At 56.6% G+C, this 26,010-nt stretch overlaps 1 protein-coding gene across 7 annotated transcripts in view; it reads right to left on the reverse strand.

The window, feature by feature from the left end:
- The window catches only part of GAS7 (growth arrest specific 7), a 248,566-nt gene that overhangs the window by 8,789 nt on the left and 213,767 nt on the right, over window positions 1–26,010 (reverse strand). For all 7 annotated transcript variants that reach the window (XM_051824485.2, XM_051824489.2, XM_051824484.2 and 4 more), the window contains 7 exons: window positions 25,706–25,759; window positions 18,863–18,952; window positions 13,314–13,429; window positions 10,119–10,193; window positions 5,338–5,416; window positions 3,035–3,163; window positions 2,100–2,223 (listed from right to left, as the gene is read on the reverse strand). In XM_051824485.2, coding sequence (XP_051680445.1) covers window positions 2,100–2,223; window positions 3,035–3,163; window positions 5,338–5,416; window positions 10,119–10,193; window positions 13,314–13,429; window positions 18,863–18,952; window positions 25,706–25,759 — 667 coding nt within the window. The remainder of the gene's footprint in view (window positions 1–2,099; window positions 2,224–3,034; window positions 3,164–5,337; window positions 5,417–10,118; window positions 10,194–13,313; window positions 13,430–18,862; window positions 18,953–25,705; window positions 25,760–26,010) is intronic.

Here is a 26,010-nt window from a genome sequence, read left to right on the forward strand (position 1 = left end):
CATGACCACGCCCCTGCCTAGGCCTCACCCGGAAGAGGAAGCCGCACACCTCAAAGGCCGAGCTGCAGGATGACAGCCCAGTTAGGGTTGTGTTCATTTTGCTTTGGGTCTCAGGCCGATTTCCTGGGCTTTTGGTCTCAAGCGGAGCCAGGTAGATGCCACTCTGCAAGGGCGTCTGTGTCCAGAACTTGCCGTGACATTCCTGGAGTCCCACCCATCCACGGCTTCCGGAACATGCTTTAGCACTCTCAGGAGACAGACTGGGTGCAGAGGATGTGTGTCCTCTCCATGGCAACTCAATGGCCTGAAATGGGACCTTTCTCAACAGTACGGGTAAGAAACATGGGTTCTGGGGGCCAGCATTGTGGCTTAGCAGGTAAAGCCATTGCTTGGGATGCCGGTTTGAGTCCTGGCTGCTCCACTTCCGGTCCAGCTCCCTGTTAATGCACCTGGAAGAGCGGTGGACAACGGCCCAAGTGCTTGGGTCCCTGCTACCTATGTGGGAGACCCGGATGGAGTTCCTAGCTCCTGGCTTCACCTGGCCAACACGGAGCCTGTTGCAGCCATTTGGGGGAGTGAACCAGTGGAAGGAAGATCTCTCAAGGGCATGAAGAAGCAGAAATGTGAGGGCGGAGGTGAATCCTACATGGGTGTGCACGCCTTCTGGACAGCAACGTGGGAACACGCACCCACCCAGCGTCTGTATCCTGTCCATGTGCAGACTTGGTCTTAGGCAGGCACACAAATATACAGCCAGGGCAACACAGCATCCCTGGTCTTAGAAAACACCCTGGAACAATCCACAAGCCCTCAAAACCAGTTAGGGGTACAATGAAACACGTCTGGAGACTTCTGTCAACCATTAAAAGCCCGGATGTGTCAGAAGGGATGGGTAACTGGATTTAGAGGCAATGCTACAGCACTGCTTCTTTGAGGGCGAGCATTTGGTGCAGCCGCTCCGACACCACTTGGCACATCCTGGACTGCCTGGGTTCGAGTGCTGGCTCCTCTTCCAATTCCAGCTTCCTGCTAAGGCAGACCCTGGGAGGCAGCAGGTGATGGCTCAAATAAGTGGGTTCCTGCTGCCTATGTGGGAGACCCAGATTGACTGCCTGACTCCTGGCTTTGGCCTGGCCCAGCTGCAGCCACTGTGGCCATCTGGGGAGTGAAATCAGTGGATGGAAGATCGATCTCTCTCTCTCTCTCTCTCTCTCTCTCTCTCTCTCTCTCATCTTTCTCTGTACATTCTTTCAAAATAAATAAATCTTTTAAAAAAAGAGTCATCTCTCCGTACCTGTGGGTTCTGCATCTGTGAATTCAACCACTTGTAGATAGAAAATATTCAGGGAAAAAAATGTACCTGCACTGCACATGGGCAGACTTTTTCCTTGTCATTTTTCCCCTAAACATACAGCAGAACCACTATTTCCATAGCATTTACCTGGTTAATACCTAATGGTTTTGTAAGTCATCTAGAAATGATTTAAGCTAGAAAGATTGTGTGTCATATGCAAATGCTGAGCTGTCATCCATACGGGATTCAAGCATCCTTGGATTTGGGAGTCTGCAGGGAGTCCCAGGACAGAAGCGCTGAGTGTCTCAGTGGTTCCTAAGAGGTTTTCTTTGCCCTCCTGTGCATTACCAAGTTTTGCCACCAGGTGGCACTAGAGCCCAAATCACTGGGGGGATATAAATATCCGAGAGAAACCGCAACCTGATTATTGAAACAAATGTTGGGCCCCATGGTTGTGGTGCGGGCAGGAGCTCATTCCCCTGGGAAGCCTGGGTGCATGGGGGTTTGCATTTCTCCTGTGGGCCCTGAGCTCTCAGTGCACGGAAGAGGCTGGCAGCTTCCTGGCCAGAGATCCGCCCAGGGCTTGGGCCAGCATGCGTTGCAATCACAGGACAGCAGGAACTGCCCAGCCCCCCCCCCCCCAGGCCTGCACCCTATCACCCACGTCTCATCCTTGTAGGTCCCTGGGTGCAGGGCAGAGTGGAGAGGAGGTGCGGCCCTGGTGGGCAGACAGGGAGGGGAGGGCCGCCTGCTGTCTTGCACCCCAGGGTGGGCCCTGTCCGCTCCCTCCCGGGGCCCAGCGCACCAGCCTGGGTAGACTTCCTCCGTGCCTTCTTGATGTCCTCCTCGGTCTTGTTGCTCAGCTTGATCTCCAGTTGCTGGGTCTTCATCTCCAGGTCTCGCTGCCGCTCCGTGAGAGCTTTCCGGGCCTGGGGTCAAGGACACGCGGGGAAGCTGCTCGCGAAGCTTGGAGCCGGGGTGGGGCGGGGCTCCCCACTCCCCCAGCGAGCCCTTCCCTGGTCTGGCCATGCTGGTGTGGCTGATGCCACTGCGGCGGCCAGAGTGGCAGGGGAGTGCGTGGGGATCCATCATTGGGACCTGCACCTGCTCTTGGGGGGTGAAAGGGACGTCCACTCCTTAAAGCGGCTGTCTTGCCTTTCCCTACTTCCCCAGCCTCCTGGCCGCCACCAGTAGCTCCCTTTCGTGGAGGTCGCCGGCCACTGGCCAGGTCCCAGGGGCCTGCAGCAGTGCGTGTCCCTGCCTTCTCTATAAGGCACTGGGGTCAGACCATGGGGAGAGCCCTCTTCCCTCCAGGGCTGGCCCTCAGTCGCCCACCCATGGGTGACTGCAGGGCTATGATCCACTGTGCATCTCCAGGTGTGATGTGGGGAGGCGCAAATCTGCAGGGGAGACCCGGGCACAGGGGCCAGGTGTGTGCGCCAACAGCACCTGCAGGCTCGGCCGTCACGCAACCACGGGGTTGCCTAGGGTCACCTGCCTACCATGTCATCTGCGGCTGCCGGCTTACTTGGCGCCCACCAGCCACTGGGCATCACCCGAGTGGCCTGGGCGGGAGGGTGCTCAGGTGTGGCCCGAGGCTGAGATGACCCTCCTGACCCCATCACGCGGGGACAAAGGGCTGGCCTGGGTGCCAGGAGCCTGGGGTTGGCTCCCCAGCCCAAGCCCAGCCTCCCCCAGGAGGTTCCGTTCCCCGCTGCTCCCCAAGTCCCGGCCTCTCACCTTCTCCACGGCGGCGTAGCGGCTGGCGAGCTGCTTGCGGAGGTCTGCGATGTGGTGGTCGCACTTTTTCATGTCCTTCTTGAAGTTCTCACGGAAATTCATCAATGGCTTCTCCACCTCGCTGTGGAGCTGTGCGGGGCAGGGGATGACACACTCAGGACCCCAGGGCGTGAGCCCGGCTTCCCCTGCAGAGCGGCCAGGGGCAGGGGCGTGGCCCGACAGGAAGCTGGAGACAAGTGGCGTCAGAGTGTGTATTTGCACAAGCTAAGATGGCTTCCAAGTCACCAGGCCACACAATCTCACGGGAGCACTGGGGTGTGAGAACACTTTGGCGGGAAAATGGAATTACAAGCAAAGTCGGCTTTGGTGCGAAATATTCCTGAATCCATGCATGTTTTCAGGATCTGCTTTTGAAGATGCCTCAAGTGCATGGATTTTTAAACCTTCTGCACCAGGGTAAGCTTGTCCTTTAACTCCACTGCCCGTGAACTTTCGGGAGTATCTCTGGATAGGCAGTGTGTCGCCGATGGAGATGGCGCTAGGTGGCACAGGACTGAATGCGTGCATTGTAGCTAATGAACACACGCGTGACTTCCTGGGACCTACACATGTTCCACAGCCTCCTGCAGAGCTTTGCTTGGGTCTCTCGGTCTCTCTCTTTCTCTCTCTCTCATCTTTGTCTTTCCTAACCAGGAGCTTTCTGGGGACAGAAACCATGTGTCTCCACAGCCTTGGCTGTACTGCTGTATGAAACTCAGTACACGGTTGTTCAGTGATGAACTGCAGCCATGTCTATCTTATTGAACATCTACCACATGCCCGGTGCTCAGAATACAAAGACGACCCGAACATGGTCTACAGGTGAGGGGTGCGGGTGGGGGCTGTGGAGACTGGAGGGCCCCTCCCAGGGGCACGGCTCCTGAGGTTCCGCACCTCCCCGGGCTGGATGGGGCCGCAGCACCTGTGCCCTGCTCACCCAAGGGACCCTCCCTGTAGCCCAGGGGCCAAGGAGAGTGGGCGATGCTTCCAGAGCAGCCGGATAGTACCAAGTGGCCAGCTTCTTGCCAACTAGTCATTCTGACAAATGTCAGAATCCTACACCTTCGGCATGGTGTAGGATTTTTCATCACCCAAGACGTGACAGAACCAGCTGACCCACTCCTCTGAAGTACCGATGTCAGCACTCTGGTCTTCCCCCTAAGAAACTGAGGGGTCGGGCCGGCGCCGCAGCTCACTAGGCTAATCCTCCGCCTGCAGCGCCGGCAGCCCAGGTTCTAGTTCTGGATGGGGCGCCGGATTCTGTCCCGGTTGCCCCTCTTCCAGGCCAGCTCTCTGCTGTGGCCAGGGAGTGCAGTGGAGGATGGCCCAAGTGCTTGGGCCCTGCACCCCATGGGAGACCAGGAGAAGCACCTGGCTCCTGCCTTCAGATCAGCGCGGTGCGACTGCCGTAGTGGCCATTTTGGGGGTGAACCAACGGAAAAGGGAGACCTTTCTCTCTGTCTCTCTCTCTCACTGTCTGCCTGTCCAAAAAAAAAAAAAAAAAAGAGAAAGAAATTGAGGGGTCACCACCCTCACACACAGAGGTGTATGCTGGCCTGGCTCCTGCTGCCTCCCATGATCTTAACCCTCAATTTCCAGGCATGTTGGGAGCCAGTTGTTAATCACAGCCACTGCTAAAAGAGGATATAAGCCTACAATTCAATAAATGATATTAAAAACAAAGTAATAAATACCCAGCACTTTAGGTGGATACATCTGGTTAGCTGTACTATTGTGCCTGTGTGGTGAGGCATTTCCAGTGGTGGGCTACTATGCACCTGTTCCCAATTCTGCTGTCAGAAGCTTCTTGTTGGCAGCTTGAAATTTTCACCAGGGTGGGGCTGGCGCTGTGGCTTAAGAGGTAAAGCCGCTACCTGCCAACATGGCATCCTATATGAGCTGGTTTGAGTCCTGGCTGCTCCAGTTCCAACCCAGCTCCCTGCTAATGCTTCTGGGAAAGTAGCAGAAGATGGCCCAAGTGCTTGGGCCCCTGCCACCCATGAGGGACACCCTGATGGAGTTCCTGGCTTTGGCTTGGCTCAGTGCTGGCCACTGTGGCCATCGGGGAGTGAACCAGCAGATGGAAGATCTCTTTCTGTGCATTTCCCCCTCTCTCTCTCTGTGAGTGACTCTGATTTTCAAATAAATAAATAAATTTTTTTTAAAAAAGGAATTTACATCAGGGCATTGGCAAACGACCACAACCGGAGTGACTGCGGTTACCACTCAGGGGCACGCGCAGGGAGGCCGTGGGGAAGGATTACCTTGGCGGAGAACTTGAGGTGAACTTCCGCCTCGTCCGCCAGGCTCTTCTTCACCTGAGCCCACGCCTCGCCCAGGGAGCTACAACACAAAGCAGAGCGTCAGACGCGGGGTGGGGGTGGGGGGCCCAGAGATGGCTGCACCTGCACAAAGGTGGGTCCCCACCCTGCGTCTCAGGGAGCCACAGACCCGGACAAGGCAGAGGCCAGGTAGAAAAAAGCCGTGAGCACCATGCTTCAACCCCCAGCGCGGGGCGAGCCACCACGCCTCAGTGCCCAGGGAAGCTCCCTCCTCTGGGGCTAAAGGAACAGACGGCAGCAGACACACTGGTGGCTGGGGAAATATCCAGAAGCCAGAGCCCTGCCGGGATGGAGGGAGGTGCAGGGAGAGGGTGGGCTCCAGTCCCAAAGCTTCCCCTACCATGGCCGGCCGGCTGGCCACTGGCCACCTGGCCAATTATGCCTCACCCCCTCCCCTCCCTGGTTTGCTAATGCTAACGCCTGCTGGTGATGGCAAGGAAGGAGGAACAGACTCCTCTCTGCAGGGAAGGTCCCACAGCTGCCCGACTTCCAGGAGGAGCAAAGAGCGAGCACCTGGGGCGCAGGGGGCTGGCAGCTCCAGCCTTAGGCTCGGCCTCGGCCATCCCCACAGCCCAGGAGGCGAACACCGCCCCCAGCTTACAGCCAGGTCCTCTGCACGAAACGCCTCCACCACGCCAAAGAGGTGCTCAGACAGGAGAAATCTGCAGGAGCCCCCCCCTGCCCCGCCCCCAGCCTTTCCAAGGCAGGCCCACGCCGTCTTTATTCTTTGCCACCCTTTAGCCTTGCTGGCCGCCCTCTTCAGCCCGGCCGGCTGAAATCCAGGCTCAACGTTCAGTTGACTTCATTTCACACCCCCAGAGAATTCATTAACTTGAGTGGCAAAAGCTGATTCAAAGACAATATACCGTGAGGCGCTGGGCTGGGAGCAGAGCAGCTCCCTTTGAAGGCTGGCCAGGCCTGGGCTGGTGGCTGCGGCTGCGGCTGCGGCTGGGGCTGGCGCTGGCGGGGCTGGAGGTTTGTGGGTAGGGATTGATTTGATCTCAAGAGGCCAGCGGGCAGCAGAGAGAAAGGTCCCCTCTGGGGACACTGGCTGGGGAGGCTCACCACAAAAGGGCCGGAGTGTGAAGGGGAGGGGGGGAGTGATCCAAGCTGCTGATGGTGATCTGTGCTTAAAGATGCTGTGCACCCTGTGGGTGCCTGGGCCCCATTTGAGGCAAAAGGTGGGTAAAGGGGGAGCCACGGCAGGTACACAGGTCAGCGGGACCCCATACAATCAGGTCTTGGGGGCCTTGGTTCCCAGACACCCAGATCTGCAGGTGCTCAAGCGCCTTATACAATATGACATGATGTGTGCCTACAATCTACACCACCACCCTCCTGGATACTTGGAATCATTTCTAGATGACTTTGAGAACACAGTATGATTGCTACGGCAACAGCAGAGATACTGTACGGTGCGGGGAATAACGAGATGGCAAAAAAGTCTGTCCACGGGGAGGAGGCACAACTTCGTTTTTTTTTTTTTTTTTTTTTTCTTTCCAAATAATTTGGATCCATGGCTGGTTGAAGCTGAGGATGGAGAACCTGCAGGTACAGGGGGCGGACGGTGGGGTCACGCAGATCTGGGAGATGGATGTGTAGCGTGAGGGGAATGGACAGCCTTTTTAACCAATGGTGCAGAGACAAGTGGGTCCCACAGGGAGGAAGAGAACCTTGGCCTATCCCCCCGCACCCCCCTCGCCACCCACACCCACAAGTATGTGCTCCAAAGGGCAAGCCCACACAGCACTAAGCCTGCAGAAGCGGTCTTAGCAGCGGGCCCGTGATGAAAGGAAGGGGAGCAGGGCGTGTGTGCCAGCAGTGGCCTGCAGAAGGGACACACCAGGGCTGCGGAAGCTGCAGGAAGGCCCCAGGAGCTGCCCAGGGTCTGTGCGAGCAGAGCCGCCAGCCAGCAGGGCGCGCGGCCCGTTCCTGAGCGGGAGACACCCCTCCAGCCGGCATGCCCCACACCTGTCTCCCCCTCCCCAGTCTCCCAGGTCCATGGGGCCCCTCAAAATTCAGAAAAAAAAGTGCAACTTGTAAATTCTCTCATTTGAAGAGACATTTCTCATCTGCTAAGAGGTTAAGGAAAAAAAAAACCACCCCCAAGATTTCTGTTCCCACCTACAATTTGAGGCACGTCTAATCAAAATGCATATTACTGTCATAACTGCCAAGCCAGGAAAGACCACAATTCCATTTGCTTTCCACCCAGGAGAGAAGAACTGAAGGCAGAATAAATAATCTAATTCTGTATATCCACCAATGTGCACATGTCCTGTGAAATCTCCTCTCAACGCAGCACTGGGGTTGCAAACGAAGCTCAGGTCTCCGGGATCAGCATCTTGTCTGCAGCCCCACGTTTCTAAGCTGCAGCCTCGCACTTTGCAAGTGTCTTAGCTGGACTGCCCAGGTCACACGTCCAAAGCCATGTGTATATGCAGAACAGTACTGCTGCCCACTGTTGTGTGTGTGTAGGAGCCTCACACACATGCCCTGGGGCTTGCTGGTAGGAGTGTGTGTGTGTGTGCAAGGACGACAGGCTACATGCTCACGTACAGGTGCATACGTGTGGGAGCCTGTGTTAGAGTGCTGGTGTCTGCACATGCACGGGTTGACGGCACGGCGGTGCAGGCCCGGGGTGAGGAGCTGGGCGGCTCGAGTTAGCAGCATACGCTGTGCCTGTTGGCAGGACACAGTGTCCTTGGCCGCAGCCCAGGCCGGGGAGTGGAAGCCGGAAGACTCAGGAGCAGCCGAGTGGATGCAGGGCATGGGGATCCTGGGGCAAACCCCCTTCCCAGGCCGCAAAGGCTGCTCCCCTCCATGCCCCTTTTGGTCCCCCATCTTGGCCCTGGTGCAGGGAGCAGAAGTGGACAGCAAGGAACCCACTGAGCCCAGGGAAAAGACACTGGCTCCGTGGCCGGCTGGGTTGGTGAAAGCCATCGGGGGAGACCACTTGGCTGCACCGTGAGCCCATGCAGAGGCTTTAATCAAAGCCACATTTGGCTGGCAGAGTCTCTATCCCCTAAAGGCCTGTAGATCTGTGTTTACCATCATAGCTCTCTGACAGTCCTCAGGGCTTCAACTCCCCCTGCAGCATGAATCCCAACTGAGACCAGCACAGGCCAGAGAGGAAAGGGACCACCCTTTCTATGCAAACCTCCTGAGGGCCTATTGTTTTTATTGAGGTCAAAGTCTTATTACACTCGCTCTACCACCCTCAGGTCTGCAAGGTTGTGTAACCATCACCTCTACCTACAGCCCACACACTTTCCACACCTTGAAAGTTTGCATTCCCACTGCCTCTCCCCCATATTTAAATGTGGAAGCCCTGGCCCCGGTGTCGCTGTCGTCTGGGGAAGGTTATACGAGGTCCCAGTGGTGGAGGCCGTGATCTGATGGGGTTCGTGTCCTTATTGGAAGGGACCCCTGAGTTGGCTCGCACTCTCCCAACCCCTTGCACACACGGAGGGGAAGTCAGGTGAGCATGCAGAGAGAAGACGGCGTCTGCAACCCTCTGGGAGAGCCCTCCCCAGACACCAACCCTGCTGGCAACTTGATCTTGCACTTCCAGCCTCCAGACCATGCAAAAATAAACTGAAGCCACCCCATCGGTGGCATTCTGTTAAGCAGCCTGAACAGACAGGTGCACCCTTAGAGAAAGCCCCACGGCCATTAAGCAGTCATTCCCCCACGCCTCTCCTCCAGTCCCTGGGGGCCAGCAATCTGCTTGGTCTCTCTGGGTTTGATTATTCTGGAATAATCAATAATCAACAATTGATTGGAATCTTATACAATGGGACTTTTTGCGTCTGGCTTTTCCTTAGCCTAATGTTTTTGAGGGTCATCCACATAGCAGCAAGCATCGGGGGTCCGCTCCTTTTTTATGGGTGGATAATACTCCATCATGGATCCACAGCTCTCCACTGTGCATATACGAGCCCCGTGAAGGCTTGTCCTCATACATGTACATGTGGAATGGCTGGGTCATATGATAATTCAGTGCTCCACTATTTGAGTAACTGCCCAGCTGTTTTCCATGGGGCCTGCACCCTTCACATTCCCGCCAGTGGTGCAGGAGGGCATGGACTTTGCTACCTCACAGCACACAGGATGCTTCTTCTAGGGATCCGTGAGTGCCTGGGAGGCTCGGGCTGTATCGCCCAGGCCAGCAGGTCTGCACAGTTACAGCTGGTGCCGGCTAAGGGAGCCTGGGTCTCAGGCCCACAGGAGAGATTTCCAATAAGGCACTAGGCGTAAAATCCTCTCACACCCAGGCTCTTCCCAGCCTGCCTCAGAGGAAGGGGAGCAGGGCGGGGTGCTTAGAGGCTGCTACCCAGGTGCCAGGGGACAGGCAGGAGGGTCTTGGCTTCCAGAGAGAGAAGACAATGTGGAAGTGCCCTCCTTGATGGTGGATGCCCACACCTTGGACCACGGGCACACAACTTGAGCCATGAGTGCCACCTTGAGCCACAGGTGCACATATTGACTTATGAGTGCCTAGCTTGAGCCTTGTGAGCCCGCCTGGAGGTACAGGTGCACACCTGGAGGCACGGCACCCACCTTGAATCACTCCTATGGGAATCTCCACCTCCCCTCCCCCAATGTGCGCCGACGCCAGTGATCAACCATAGGTGGAAAGGAAATCCACTTCCTCTGTGCCCCTTCTCCTCTCTGCTCCCATCACTCTCCTCCCAACTCACCCTTCCTCCTGGGCAGCCAAGGAGTTCTGGGAGAGCTTAGCAAGGTTCTTCGCATACTCTTCTTCGATCTTTATCCTGCAAAGGAAGGAAACCCAACACATCAGCTCTCCAGTGACAGACGGTTGGGGAGCATGTAGGCCACATCAAGAACCCACGTGTGGGGCCGGCACTGTGGCACAGTGGGTTAAAGCCCTGCCCTGAAGCACTGGCATCCTATATGGGTGCCGGTTCTAGTCCCCGCTGCTCCTCTTCCGATCCAGCTCTCTGCTATGACCTAGGAAAGCAATGGAAGATGGCCCAAGTCCTTGGGCCCCTGCACCCACATGAGAGACCCGGAAGAAGCTCCTGGCTCCTGGTTTCAGATTGGCTCAGCTCCAGCCATTGCAGCCATTTGGGGAGTGAACCAGCGGATGGAAGATCAATCCATCTCTCTCTCTCTCTCTGTCTCTACCTCTCTCTGTAACTATTTCAAATAAATAAAAATAAATCTTAAAAAAAAAAAAGAACCTGCGTGTGAGCTCTGACAGTGTGTGGCTCCCATCTGTCCACCAGACACACAGCAGGTGCTTAATAACTATCTATTGAGGAGCTGGAGTTGTGGCGTGGTGAAGCTGCGAGCTGTGGTGCCAGCATCCCATACAGGTGCCGGTTTGAGTCCTGGCTGCTCTGCTTCCAATCCAGCTCTCTGCTAATGCACCTGGGAAGGTAGTGGAGGATGGCCCAAGTGCTTAGGCCCCTGCCACCCATGTGGGAGACCCAGATGGGGCACCAGAATCCTGGCTTCGACCTGGCCCAGCCCTGGCTATTGTGGCCATTTAGAGAGTGAACCAACAGATGGAAGATCTCGCTCTGTCTCTGTCTCTCTCTCTCTCTGTAAGTCTGCCTTTCAAATAAATATACAAATCTTTTTAAAAACCAAATATTTGTTGAATAAACAAACGAATGAAATGGCCTTAATTGCTCTCACCTCACTGCACAACGGAACATTTCTGCCTATCTTCTAGGGCATTGGGGTTTGGAGCTGTCATTGGCACAGCTCCTGGCCCAGGGTAGGACATGTGACGGCCCCTAAGTGAGTGAATGCAATTTGTGATGGACCATCAGGGACATGCTGTGTGGCTCCCTCTGCCTCCTAGCCCCAGAACTCTGGGTTTAGGGACCCCCCCCCCCAACAACAACAGAACCTCCCCGACAGCCTTGACCCTCAGGAGCAGGAGCAGAACCTCTCCCTGGGGTCTCCCCCCACCCCCACCCTCACATCTCCGTCAAGCCCACAGGGGACCAGCGTTTCCATGGAAACCAGACAGCATCCAGAGCTGCAGTCTGCTTCCCAGGAGAGGGCAGCTGCCTTGGCTGTGACCTCCGGTGGGCAGAACCTTCTAGATCACCCGGCATAGCCGTGTCAAGTGTGTTGTCAAACTATCGTTGTCCACCTAAGCTGACCCCTGGGCTGCGGTAGGAGATGGGAGCTGAGCTCACCACACTTGCAGCCGGCCCCAGAGAAGAGCCCCTGACACTGAAGCCGTCAGCAGTGCTGACTCAGTCTGGTGGAGGTGCTCTGGTTAATAACTACTGCATCATTTGGCATCAAGACGCTCACTCCGGTTCCTCCTCGCACGGCCTTGCTCTCTGCTCCTCCTCTCGCCTGTCTCTGCATCCTCTGACCTAGGCCGACTGACCTGTCACTTCCTCTCCCCTCCTGCCGCTGGGATCCTGGGGACTGCCAGCCTGCACCTGCAGACAGTGACCCAGAGACCTCTCTAGGCAGCAGATACAGCTCCAGCACCTGCAGCTCCTCCTCCACCATGCTCTGCTTCCCCAAGCCATGGCCACAGCAGCCCAGGGTCTGTCCCCTAGCCGCACACACACTCCACATCTGCACCTAGGCCTGCCCTAGGGGAGCCCAGGTTGGACTGGGAGAAGTGACGGGGGTCTGTGTGTCCTCAGGGAAGACCACAAGGGCTCTGCAGTGGCAGATTCCACGTGCCTGCTAACACGTGCTGCTTTGGAAACAGAAACCACAGCCTGGCCAGGCTCTGGCTTTTACAGTCCTCTTTCCCTCTGCCTGTTTTACGCTTTTGTTTTCTCACACCTGAGCCAGGCAACCCGGTTTAATGGGTCATAACATGAAGACCGGATTACACAAATAGGAAATAGGTCTCCCAACGAAAGGGACTGCTTTAAAATGCCAAAGCATTATTATTCGATTATTGTGGTTATAATAAAAAAAGAGATATTTAAAAAAGATGCTGTCATTTACTACAAATATCTCCCATATGCCTTGGAAATGCCACTTGGAAACCTATATGTATGTGCACATGTGGGGTTGTGTGTGCAGGTGTGTGTTCACACGTGTGTACATGTATGCACACATGGCGATGTGTGCAGGTGTGCATATATGCAACTGTGTGCCGATGTGTGTTCACACATCTGCATGTGTGTGTATGCACACGCAGGGTGATATGTGCAAATGTGTACATGTGTACCCATGTGGGAATAGGCCTGTGCATGTGTGGAGTGTATGTGCAGGTATGAAGGTGCGTGTGTGCACACATGTGGAGGTGTGTGCACGTGGGTGTGTGTGTGTCTGGGTGCTTGAGAGAGTCTCAGAACTTGGAGAGATTGGGAGGATGTTTCTTTCTCTTTGTAACTTTCCCTACTTCTGTCCATTTTGATTATACTGCTTCTTCAGCTCTGTTATCAAACTCTGTCCTAACCCCCGAAGGCAGGGGCGGTAGGGGTGGAGGTGGGGCGTTCTGTTTCCCCTGGCCTGGGGGACACAGTTTTGGCTCCAAGTCAAATCGAAATGAAACATTCCCTTTGGGGTAACGGGAAGGGACAGTGCTTCTAATGAGGTAAAAAATGGGGTCGCACAGTCTATGTAGGTGGGAGACAGTTGGGAGTGGTGGGGACTGTGGCAAAGTGCAGCACGTGGCTCCTGTGCAGGGGCAGCCGCCACGAAGCCCCAGCTGCTGCTGTGTGAGGGATGAGTCGGCCATCCTGCCAACCCTTCTGCTTTCTCAGCTACCCAGATTTTACCCAATTAGAAAAACACGTGGGTCTGAGTATTTAAACATATGACACAGGGCAAAGCCACACATCCGTTGGCCAGATCTGCCCCAGAGCCCTGAGTCTCTCGCTCCCAGGAGGCTGGGTGTGCGGGGCCGGGAGGGCCGGGAGGGGCCGCCGCGTCACCTTTCCCGGATGAACTCGGACATCTCCTTCTGCATCTGCTTGCCCTTTAGTTGCTTCTGAAGCAGCAGCTCGAACCCGGCCACAGTGCCGTTGCCCTGGGGGTCCTTCTTATCAGCCTGCGAGGGAGACAGAAACACAGTTCAGGTTGGGGGGGCATGCACCCAGGGAGAACCAGCTGCACCTGGCAGCCCCGCCCCCAGCCGCCCCCACGGCAGAGGTCCCCGTCCATCCCACGGTGCTGTGTGGAGTGGCCAGGGTTGGAACAGTCCCTGCCACCCTAAGCTCCTGTACTGGAACCTCAATCCCCCAGGCAGCAGTGTAGACAGGCGGGGCCCTAGAGAGGCGTCGGTCATGAGGACCTGGCTCTCACAAGTGGATTTTTAAAAAGATTTATTTATTTGAATGGAGGGAGAGAGAAAAACAGAGGAAGATCTTCCATCCACTGATTCACTCCCCAAAGGGCAACAACGGCAGGAGCTGGGCCCATCTGAAGCCAGGAGCCGGGAGCTTCTTCCAGGTCTCCGATGCAGATGCAGGGGCCCAAGCACTTGGGCCATCTTCCACTGCTATCCCAGGCCATAGCAGAGAGCTGCATTGGAAGTGGAGCAGCTGGGATTTGAACCAGCATCCATATGGGATTTTTTTAGTTGCTGCAATGCCGGTGCCTCCTGAGTGGATTAACGTGGCAATCACGGGAGTGGATTTCTCACACAACCACGGTAGGCCCTCTCTGGCTCTCTCTCAGGGGCTGATGCAGCAAGAAGCCCTTCAGCCGACCCCAGCATCTTTGCATGGAATTCTCAGCCATAAGCCAAGCAAAACCCAGGTCATTACGAATCACCAAGGTCCCGGGTTCTGTTACAGTAACACAGGCAGACTGAGACTGATGCACTCCTTAGCTCTCCCCACCTGGGGACAACAAGGAAGAAGGGTGGGTGACTGAGGCACAGGAGGTGAACCCCAGTAGCCCAGAACCCCCAGCCAGGGGGCTGCTGCGCCTGGCGTGGCCCTTTGGGGAATCTTGGGGCTTTGCCTCTACACTGGGACAGCCTGTGGGTGGCCCTGGGCACCATCCCGTCTCCTACCAGCTTTTTGCACTTGTTACTGCGGCAGTAACTTCTTCCCACACACCCGCAGAGATGGTTCCAGTACAGAAAATCCAATGGTCCTAGCAGCAGCCCTAGGGGGAGAACCTGGCCGGAAGGGAAGCCAGGGTGGAAAAGGCTGGGGCCAGCACTGAATTCCTAGCTGGGTAACCCTGGGCCAGGCCTTTGCTTGCTCCCAAGCTGCACAACGGGGCCACCATGGCACCAGCCTTCTACCCTCATTTCGGGATGAATGACACACGTATATGAGTGGCTTAGCACCAGGCCCAGCACACCATAAGCACTCAACAAGCAGTGCCCACTGTTAGCTACTTAAAAAGAAACAGTCGGCGCCGTGGCTCACTAGGCTAATCCTCTGCCTGCGGCACTGGTACTCCGGGTTCTAGTCCTGGCTGGGGCGCTGGTTCTGTCCCGGTTGCTCCTCTTCCAGGCCAGCTCTCTGCTGTGGCCCGGGAGTGCAGTGGAGGATGGCCCAGGTGCTTGGGCCCTGCACCCAATGGGAGACCAGGAGAAGTACCTGGCTCCTGGCTTCGGATCAGTGCGATGCACACCAGCTACAGCGGCCATTTGGGGGATGAACCAATGGAGAGAAGACCTTTCTCTCTCTCTCTCACTGTCTAACTCTGCCTGTCATAAATAAATAAATAAATAAATAAACAAATAAATTGAGATCCGGGGAAGATGGCCAAGTTAACAAAATAGAAATTTAGAACCCAATTCGTTTTTCAAGCACCGATTCCTAAAATTTCAACATTAAATGAGTTTTGTTGTTTCCTGTACTTCCTCAAGTATAGCACCCCACCTCCTGCCTGGCACCTGCAGCACGGCCTTCCCCCCCCACCCGGGACATCCATCCTGGCATCCGCCTGAAGATAGTTAGCTCCCAGAGCTGCTCCAGCCCCTGGCCGCCATCGCCGCCACCTACAAGTGTTCTCCCCCATCACGGCCTTCCCCAGCAGGAATCCAGGGTCAAATGCTCAGAGCCTCCATGGAAGAGGGAGGAATAGGCTTTGATGTCACAGAGAGGTCATGGTGAGCCCTCTGTCCCAGCGCCCGCCAAGACCCAGGCTCTCAGCTCAGTTCAGCCATGGGTGACAGGGTCACGTCCTGGGCTGTGTTGCCCACCCTTGGAAACAGGGCTGGGCTGCATCCCTGAGCCCCCTCCAGACCAGACACGTGGGTGAAAAGAAAGGGGGCAGGGGCCCTTGCAGAAACCCCGCTGACCACTGTCGGGTAGATGAAGGGTGTTCCAGCCCAACCCTACTCCTGTCTGTCCTGTCTGTCACAGGATCCCTAACACCGTGACAGTGAGACAACTCCATGCTCTAAGATTCTCCATGCACAACAAAGATGGGTGCGTGTCACTCGTGAACACCCCATTTTGTTGAAAAAGCAAACCCCATTGGAAACACTGAGCCCAGGTCTGCCTCCCTTCCAACCCGACAGGCTCCGTGATTCACCGTCTCCAGGGAGAAGCAGCCAGAAAGCCACGAGCCTTAATGATGGTGTCAGGAGACAGGAAGTTCTATTTAAGGACAAGGCCTTGGTGGCCAGGAGATGAAAAGCTCCGAGCGAGCACGAGAGTCTCCAGGGGAGAGGAATGAAGACGAGAACTCAAAAGCGCCACTTGCTCGAATGCTGTGACCAGGGCACGGGACCGAATGCTCCCTCCAGCTGCCACGGCTCCTCCAAACCTCTGCACGCTGATCTGCCCCATTACCTGGGGCTTACACCGCACTCCCCGGAATGTTCCACCTGCTGCACCCTCTTCCAGGGCTGACTTCCTAATCCGGCTACGTCTCTGATCTCTGTGGCTGCCACCATCCTTCCAGCCTTTCTGCACCCCCCTCTCAGCTTCCACTCCCGCATGCGTGACACACAGAAACCATAGCCCACCCTACTTCTGCTTAAAACCCTCCCCCAGGGGTGGGTGGCGTGGTGCAGCGGGTTAAAGCGCTCCTTGGGATGCGGTCAGCTTCTACAGGAGTGCCGGCTCGCGTCTTGGCTGTTCCATTGCCAATTCAGCTTCCTGCTAATTCACTTGGGAAATAGCAACAGACAGCCCTGCCAAAGGTGCTTGGGTTCCTGCCACCCACATGGGAGACGCTGGAGACCCAGATGTCGTCTGGACTCTTGGTTTTGGCCTAGTTCAGCCCTGGCTGCTGCAGGCGTTTGGGGAATGAACCAGTGGATGGAAGACCTCTGTCTCTCTGCCTTTCAAATAAGTGTGTGTGTGTGTGTGTGTGTGTGTGTGTGTGTGGATGGACTGGGGGCTCCAACAGCCTCCCCTTGCAAACAGCATAAACTCCAACATCCTTATCAGGGCCTACAAGTTTCAGTTTCCACACTCTGGCTCCTGCTCGGTCTCTGGGCCCCCTCCCCAGTCTGTCTATGCCCAAGCCAGAGCTTCTGACATTATTTAGGGAACCTCTACACAGATCTCATCCTGGAAGCCACACAGCGGGGCCGAAAGGCACCATCTCTACTTGGGGAGCCGCAGGAACCACTTATCAGACATCTGCTGAAATGGGAATGATTTGGAGAAAGAAACCAGAAAAGGACGGATGATTGATTCTGCACGGTGGTGACAACTATTTGTTTCTTGTTCCTCAGGGTGTTTGCAGACTTCTTCCTGAAGTGGGCAATGCACAAGGCTGGGCAACCATTGCATCTGATTCTACAAGGAGGGGTCTCAATCTTGAAGGTCATTGCTGACTTAAAGTGTGAACACGGGTTGGCGCTGTGGCGTAGTGAGTAAAGCTGCCGCCTGCAGTGCCAGCAGCCCATGTGTGTGCCAGTTCGAGTCCCAGCTGTTCCTCTTCTGATCCAGCTCCCTGCTAATGTGCCTGGGAAATCAGTGGAAGATGGCCCAAATGGCTGGGCCCCTGTACTCTCGTGGGAGACCAGGATAAAGCTGGCTTTGGATCGGTTCAGCTCTGCCACTGTGGCCATTTGTGAAGTGAGCCAGGGGATGGAAGACCTCTCTCTGTCTGTAACTCTGCCTCTCAAATAAATAAATCAATCTTTTTTTAAAAAAATAAAGAAAATGTAAACACTCAAGGATTCCTAGAGTTTCTGAGATTCAGGATTCTGCACACCTTTTGAAAAATCTGGGGTGGGCCGGCGCCGCGGCTCACTAGGCTAATCCTCCGCCTTACGGCACTGGCACACCGGGTTCTAGTCCCGGTTGGGGCGCCGTATTCTGTCCCGGTTGTCCCTCTTCCAGGCCAGCTCTCTGCTGTGGCCAGGGAGTGCAGTGGAGGATGCCCCAAGTGCTTGGGCCCTGCACCCCTTGGGAGACCAGGAGAAGCACCTGGCTCCTGCCTTTGGATCAGCGTGGTGCGCCGGCCACACTGCGCCGTCTGCGGCGGCCATTGGAGGGTGAACCAATGACAAAAGAAGACCTTTCTCTCTGTCTCTCTCTCTCTCTCACTGTCCACTCTGCCTGTCCAAAAAAAAAAAAAAGAAAAAGAAAAAAAAAAGAAAAATCTGGGGTGAACATTGGCACAGCGGGTTAAGCCACTATCTACAATGTGGGCATCCCATATCAGAGTGTTGGTTCATGTCCTGAGTGCTCTGCTTTTGATCCAGCGCCCTGCTAATGCATCTGGGAAAGCAGCAGAAGATGGCCCAAGTACTTAGGTCCCTGCCATCCACATGGGAAACCTGGATGGAGTTCCTGGCTCCTGGCTTTGGCCTTGCCTAGCCTTGGCTGTTGTAGTCTTTTGGGAGGTGAGCCAGTAGATGGAAGATAGCTCTCTTTCTCTTCCACCTTCCCTCCCTTCTCCTGTCACCTCGTCTTTCAAATAAACAAGTCAATGTTTTAACAAATCTATGCATGTATTTTAACTGTGGTAAGACACACAGACACAACTTCACCATTTTCAGAAGGTGCAAGTGTTCAGTTTGGTGGCATTAAATTCACTCACACCGTGGTGCATCCAACACCACCATCCACTCACAGGCCTGTCTGTCACCTTGCAAAACTGAAACCCTGTGTCTGTGAAACGATCTGCAGAAAGTCTGGGGCCTGAGAATGACCAAAGCCGGAGCTCGCCAGAGATCCCTGGCTGAGGGTCCTCCTCGTGACCTGGATGGGAACGGTGAGGCTCAGTCCCAAGTCAGAGCAGTGGCGGAGCCGGTGCGAAGCCCAGACCATGCACAGAGGCTGACTGCGGTCTCCTGCCTTCCCCGAGCTGGGAAGTCAGCGCCCCATGGCTACCCCGCCTTCTGGCTCAGCTTCTGCTCTGATAACTCGCTCCATTCAGACCATGGTCTGGACCCCGAGACGGTCTTCAGTTCTTGCCACGGTTCCCAAATTGACCACTGGTCTCGCATGCTCCGGTAGGAGGAGACCCTCAGCTTGAAGAGCCAGGGCCCCTCCTGGGTGTCCACTCCTGGTCCTCAGGGCCACAGGGTGGGGGACACTGAGGCAGGGCTTACCCAGAAGTAGTCACAGTAGCTCCACTCGGTCGGCTTCAGCAGTTGCTGCTCCGGCATCGTGTCCGGGTGAGGGAAGGTTACGCAGTTTATCTGTGTGGCACAGAGCAGGAAAACAACTTCACTGGGGGATGAGGAGGAGCAAGAAAGACTGGGTTCCCTGGACACAGCACGACAGAGACCTCCCTGTAGGGCCAGCTCGATAGAACACGCAACGAGATACTCAGATGCTCCAGTGGCCAGCACTGCAAATGAGGGCCATGGGCACTGCAAATGAGGGGCCATGGGCCCCATGCTGGCATCTGGGAACCAGGGCAACCTCACAGCTGCAAACATCTGCACCCTAGGCCCCAGCAATGGCGCTTCTGCAGGTGCACCCTGCAGCAGTATCTGCACACATGTGCGGCACGACCATCTACAGCCACGAAAGGCTGGACCACAACCCCACCGCCTGTCGCTGGTAGGAATGGTGACACAAAGTCTGAGACAGACAGACACCCCTAGAAATCATATCCACAGGGAAGGACACGGTGAGAAAGTTCTTATTGATTAATAAGGGGAGTGTGCCAAGGTACTCTGTTAAATGGGTGGAAAAGACAAGCTGTAGAACAGAATTATAGGAGGGTAGCATTTGGGTTATAATGCTACAGACGCATTTGGTTATTTATGTACAGCATCCTGCTTACAAGTTGATAACATGATTTTGCTTCCAAGGGAAGACACTGTGTGGTGGAGGTCAGAGGTCACGAGGCTCCTTGGTGCATCTGATCTCACAGGTAGGACAGGACCAACACAGCTTCACATCATCACCCAGGGCGCTGGCCGTGGCCAAGGAGCGGGCAGCGCAGCAAGGTCTGGGGTACCTGAGCCACCTCCTGAGGCCCCGTGGCCGCCCTAGCCGCTCTAGGGAGGTGGCTCTGCCGTGGCTCCTGCTCACGTGGCTTTGAGCCCCCGCTCTTCTCCTGGTCTGTAGGAGCAGGGCCTGAGCTCTGTGCACCTTTACCCCGCTGCCTGCAGCCAATGCATCCGTGGGAGACCTCGGACGGTACAGGGAAGAGCAAGGAAGAACCCCCAGACCTGGGCACAGAATGCCAGTGCTGATGTAGGCAAAACACACAAGGCAGCAAGGTCAAGAGAAGCTAACACTGGGGCGTGGGGGAGGGGGAATCGGCCTCTGCTTTGGGCAGGGGTCAGGCGCATGGAGCTACGTCCCAGGGGCCGACTCACAGCGGCTCTCACCAACTGCTGTCAGGCCAGGATGGGGCACCTGGTGTTGCTACATGCTGGCGTTTTTCAATAAAGTGGCCCCATTTGGTGGGCTGGCATTGAACTCAAGGTTTAGGGGCCCGAGGGTGGCTCCCGGTCCATGGGAGCCTCATGTCTGTCCTGGGTAAAAGAAGGGTCCCTTCTAGGATACTGACATCTGGGGAGAGGGGTGGGAGGCAGAGCAGGGACCAGCCTGGAGGGACGGACTGGGGCAGGGATGACCAGAGAACTCTGGAGATGGACAGCTCTGCCCTCCGCTGAGCTCAAGCTGGGGGCCCAAGGGAGCCCTGGACTGCAGTTCTCTCCAGACACCTGCAATTCTGGGCCACCCAGGCCATCGTGGCCCACAGTGGCCACAGTTGGAAAAGAGACCCAGAGAGCCTCTCAATGCCTAGCCTTGGGCAATGGTTTCCCCAGGCCCTGATTTCGGGGGTGACTCCCCCAGGGTGTCCAGAGGCAAGTCACCTTCCCAGGTGCTCGGCCTCACAGGTGAGACACAGGTCGAGTCATCTGTATCCCACGTGGGAGGATCTGAGTTTAAGCCGGGCTCCCGCTCCTGACTCCAGCTTTTGCCCATGCACATACCCTGGGAGGCTGCGGTGATGGCTCCAATAGTGGGAGTGGGGAGAGGGGAGATCTGGACTGAGTTTCCAGGTCCTCTGCCCAGCCCCGGTGGCCACAGGCATTTGGGGGAGCGAATGAGCAGATAAGAGCTCCGTCTCCCTCTCTCTGTCTCTCTCACACTCCCAGCCACGTGGGATGGATTTCAAAGTCGCACACAACCCCTTGTTCGGGTTCCAGCCGTTCCAGTGACAACAGTGTTGATCACACCCTGCTTTCCTGAGCTTAATAACGCAGCTCGAGAGCAGTCCAAGGTAGCGACACAGTCACCATGACAGCAAAGTGAACTGCGTGTGACCAGCAGAGCCATGGGCCAGTGGACCCTCAGAACCCACGGGGGGCATTGGCTCCAGGACCCCTGTGGGTCCCCAAATCCACAGACACTCAGGTCCTCGATTATAAAGCGGTGTAGAATCTGCATCTGAGCTGCTCACACTCTGGGTATGGGTTAAATCCTCCCTGGGTTCCTGAGGATACCTAACACAATGCGGATGCTAGGTAAATATACCACGCTGTGAGAGAATAATGACAAGGGAAAAAGGGTCTGTCCATGTTTAGGACAGATAAAGGTCTTTTTGCTGTTGCCACTGGGGGGTGGGATGGTATTTTCAATCCACAGCTGGTCAAATCCTGGACACGGAGCCCATGGTTACGGAGGGCTGACTATGCTCATGGCAGGTGTAAGCCACACCCTCCTCCTTCATCTCCCCTCCCCCAGACTGCTCAGGGCCAGGGAAGAAGAACTTGACCGTGCCAGGAGGAGGCATGGCTTGGCCAGCAGTGGGCTGAGACAGGAGGGGAGCCTTTGAGTCACCTGGTGGGCTTGTTCAAACCCAGGTGGCTGGAGCTCACCTGAGCTCCCAGGTGATGCTGATGGCCTGGGGGGGCCAGGGCACCTCTCAAAGGCCTCGAACCAGACGCAGAGCCCTGGTTCCAGATGGACATCTGCTCTGGAGACTGGAAGAGCCATCGTTGTAGGAGGGGAGAGGTCCCACAAATGACCCGGTCACCAGCACAGAAGGACAGCTCTCTGGGTTGGGGCAGAGGAGTGAAGGAAGGTCAGGACCATCTTGCCGCTTCTGCCACTCCGTGAGGACTCGAGTCCTCGGATGGACTGGCCAGGGGACCCAGCCCGCCCATCACTGCCTGGGTCAACTCGGGTTTGGGGAGTTCTCACTCCCAGCCCACCCACAGGGTCTTCCCCCAAACCTTCAGGGCCCTGAGGCCCTGGTGGCCATCTGGAGAACTGCACCCTGCCAGCCTCTCTGGGGAGGTGCAGAACTGAGGGGGTTCCCGGGGCCTTAGCTGAGGTCCCCAGCCCAGAACTTTGCATGCATTCTCATCCCACTGGCCTGGCAACCCCACCGGGGGTGAGGGGACACTGGCCACATGTTAACCAAAGATATCAAGGATCACCGAAATTCAGTATTCGACTCCAGAGCCCTCAACCTAGTGCTGTTTGATGTGCCATCTGCACATCCACTTCCCTTTAAGTGTTTGTTGAATGGCTACTAGTGCCCTGCACCATGTGCCGCCTTCCCAGCCATCTGCACGTGGACATTTGTGACGACAGCTCCTGTGGTGGTCTGGTTAACATTTCTCTTCCCTGCCAATGGCCCGACCATGAGGGGCAGACAGCATCTTTTCCCTGTGGTTTATGGGGTACCGGGCACACAATGGGTGCTAAGTAGATGCTTCTCTGTGTCTGCAGCCCAGAGACAGAAGCCATAGCGTTGGTCCCCAGCGGCTGGATAAGGAAGTCACTGGAGACCTGGGGCTGACTCTGCCACTACAGAAAGCAGGTAGGTGGTGCTGAGGCTGCAGAACGGGTCAGGGATTCACGGGGAGGAACCCTGAAGGGAGAGTGGGGTCCTTAGGGAGCAAGGGCAGGGCCAGGCAGGGGGACGGGATACACCCGTGGTTCTATCAGCTTGGCCAGAGTCAGGGAGTGGACAAAACCGAGGTAACAGAGGGCCTTGCACGTGTGCCCAGGAGGCTGTTTGCAAGAGCTGACAGGGCTGGGCTGCTGCATCGTGCACTGGGGGACAGCGTGGCCATGGCCACCAGGGGAGGCCCAACAGGGACCTGGGGAACAATGTAGGAAAGAGGGAACAAGGAGATGAACTGGGGCGCTTTGCAGGCTGAGCAGAGCCATGAAGTCAAGCCGACGACTCTCATCCTGGGGCAGTTCTGTGCCCACCCTCACATCACCATCCTACAGATGAAGGCACTGAGGCACAGAGAGGTTAAGTAACTTAGGCAACAGCACACAGCACGCGTGTAACGGTGGAGCCAGAGGCCGGGCTCCTAACTCATCACAACATTCTTCCAACAGACTTAGGTGTAGGTGTGCCACACCCTCTCCATGGTAGGGGCTCAGGAAGGAGAGGATGCCTCCCAGAGTGCACTGTTCAGGGCAAGTGCCAGCAGCCACTCCCACCGCCACCTCCCTCGGGCTCAAGCAGCCTCAGCCAGCTGTATCCTTGCTCTTGGATCAAGTCTCTTCTCTCCATGCCTCCAGTAAACAGGGGACAACTCAGGTGAACAGCTGGCCCTGTCCCCCTGCTTCCCCTGCTGGGGTGTCCACCGAGCAGCTGAAGTGCCCACCAGGCCACAAGGGCTCTCGGGAGTGGGGTGGGGCGGGCCTAGCCAAGGGGACAGCAGCAGCCAGCAAGGCACCTGGCCACGGGTGTGAGAGCCGCTAAATGCAGCGGGACTCCCCGAGGCTCCTGGCCCGGGGCGCGGGGGTGGGGGTGGGTGGGGCTCGTCCCTTGCCCGGCCTGTAGGCAGCACGGAGAAAGCCGGTTTGACAACTGTGGGCTGCAGCCAAGCTGGCCTTGACTTTTCTCCTGCAGGGACGCTGTTCTGGGAGAGATGTGGGAGAGGAAAAGCCAGGACTAGGGGCTCCTGGGAGTAGAGACGAAAAGACCCCCAAAGGTATGCACCAGCCTCCAGGCTCCCAGCAGGGCTCCGGGGCTTCAGACTGGCTGTACTAGGAAGCCACGAGATGTGACCAGGTGGCCCTGATGTCGTCTTTTCTGAAATCCTCCCAATCTTGACACGTCTCACCGGGCCGCGAGCTGCCACGGTGCTGTCACTCCCAATCTCATAGCCCTGCCAGCCCTACACAGGTGACAGCAGAGCCGAGAGCTGAGCCAGGCTGCCAGGTCAGCTCTGTGCCTGAGCCTTCAAAACCAACCCCGGGGCACAGAGCCTCAGAACCGAGCTCCGCCCGTGCCTGCCCCCTGGACCCGGACACACCACCCCATGCTGCCCAGGCCTCGGAGTTTCTGCTCTGGGGAATTAGGCAGCGTAGGACGATGCTGTTCCACTCATCCCGTGTGCTAGGGAGATGGAAGCTCAGGACCCATCCCTTCCCTCTGAGCGTCTCCCTGCTGCAGAGGCCATGAGCTCAGGAGGTCGGGGTACAGAGGAAGGGGCAGGTGCAGGGGAGACAAGCAGCAGGATGGAGTCTCCTCCTTCCTCTCCTGATTCAGGAAACTTCTGGGAGCTCCAGCCTTGAGCCAGCTTTCCCGGGCACTTGTGACAATTCAGAGGTGGGGTCTGTCTGTGCCTGGGGCTTGCCTGCCTTCACCAGCTCCTCCTGTAACAAGGAGGCTGCTGCTGCCCCAGCAGGCTGAACCATCTGCCCAGCTCTCAAGAGACAAACTCCACTGGCACACAGAGGTCCAGAGGGGTCACCCACCCACACCATTCCAGCCAGCTCTAGAGGGGCATGGCCAGCAGCAAGGGGGCCTAGGGTTTGACGCCTGATGCTTCCAGGCGGGGGGTGAGTTGGGAGAGGGGCCCCTTGGAGCCTCAAGTTCCCTGTTTTTACACAGGAGATGACCGTGTGTGTGTGTGTGTGTGTGTGTGTGTAGAGCCAGGCTCTGCTCTCTAAGTGCGTACACGTGGGGACCTACTTAGCCCCTGCACCCTTCCCACGACACCGACGTCCCCCGTGTGTCCATTCTGCAGATGGGAATGCTGAGGCTGCTGCACGGCCACTGAAAGACAGAACTGATGTCTGGCTTCAGAGTCCAAGTTCACAGTCACAACACAAAGTGCCTGTCGAGTCTACCATCGACACCTCCGACAGCCGGCAGGGCCACTGCTGGCGCCTACCACACGTGTACACACACACACACACACACACACGCGCAGCAGCACTTACAGCCATGGCTGGGATCCGCCTGCTTAGCCCCCTTGTTCTTCCACAGCAAGATTTTGAGCCAGGGGGACTTGGGGTGGGTAAGGCACCCACTCCTGGTTTTATCTGTGGGGGTGACCAGCATTTCTGTTGCTCTCGGGCCAAAATAGCAAACCTTGGATGCATGTCTCAAAGCTGCAAGTCGTTGGCTGCATGAGCCAAGGGGACTCTCCAAGTCTCCCCTCTTGGAGGGGGCACCCACATGCAGCCCCCACCTCTCCTGAGCCCCTACCTTGGGGGCTTGGAAGGCAGGTTGGCCACTTGAGGCAGAAGCTTGCCTGCCGCCCGTCCCTAACTCCCAGGAACTCTATTCTTAGGATGCTTTCTCTTGCTTTTAACTTTGACATCTTGCTGAAGTTTCCCTGCACAAAAGCCACCCCGCCGTGGCTATAATTTTCACATCACATCACTGGCTCAGAGCACAGTCCACCCCCTTCAACCCACTCCCACACGTGCCCTGCAAAAAAATGGCTCCTGCACAGCCCACCCAGCCTCCTTCCATTGGTTCGCCATGGGAGAAAAAGTGACATGTGAAATTGACAGACGGAGGGGAGGAGGGAGGAGGGGGGGGATGGGCAGAAACTCCAGCCAGATCTGAGCTGGGGAACTTTCCCAGGTCCAGGCTGGGTGCACACGGGGCTTGTGCAAGTTGCCATGGCAACAGCCCAGTGCGCCACCCCACCCCACCCCCCACACCCACCCACCTGGTTTGCCGTCCAGCCTGGGGGGCACCCACTCCAGTCACTTACCGTGATGGTGTTTTCCTTGCTCTGCTTTTTGCTTGGCGATGAGGATCCCAGGTTCTGGGGAGAGAGGTGAGAAGCATCATCAAGTGTGTTCTCCATGTTGAACGTGCCTGTCCCCCCCATTCGGCTTCCCTGAGAGCAGAGGGCCTGGTGGGGGCTTTGGGGACACTCTGCCTGCCGCCAACTCCTAAGTCACCATATTCGGGGCCAGGGCAGGCAGGGCTACCCCAAGCAAGCTCGATGCTCTGAGAGCCTGGCTCCCCCGGGGCTGAGGGCGAACTGGAGGCAGCCTGCTGCACAGGCTCCCA

This window comes from Oryctolagus cuniculus, chromosome 17, assembly GCF_964237555.1.
Source record: "Oryctolagus cuniculus chromosome 17, mOryCun1.1, whole genome shotgun sequence".
Classification (NCBI taxonomy): Eukaryota; Metazoa; Chordata; class Mammalia; order Lagomorpha; family Leporidae; genus Oryctolagus; species Oryctolagus cuniculus.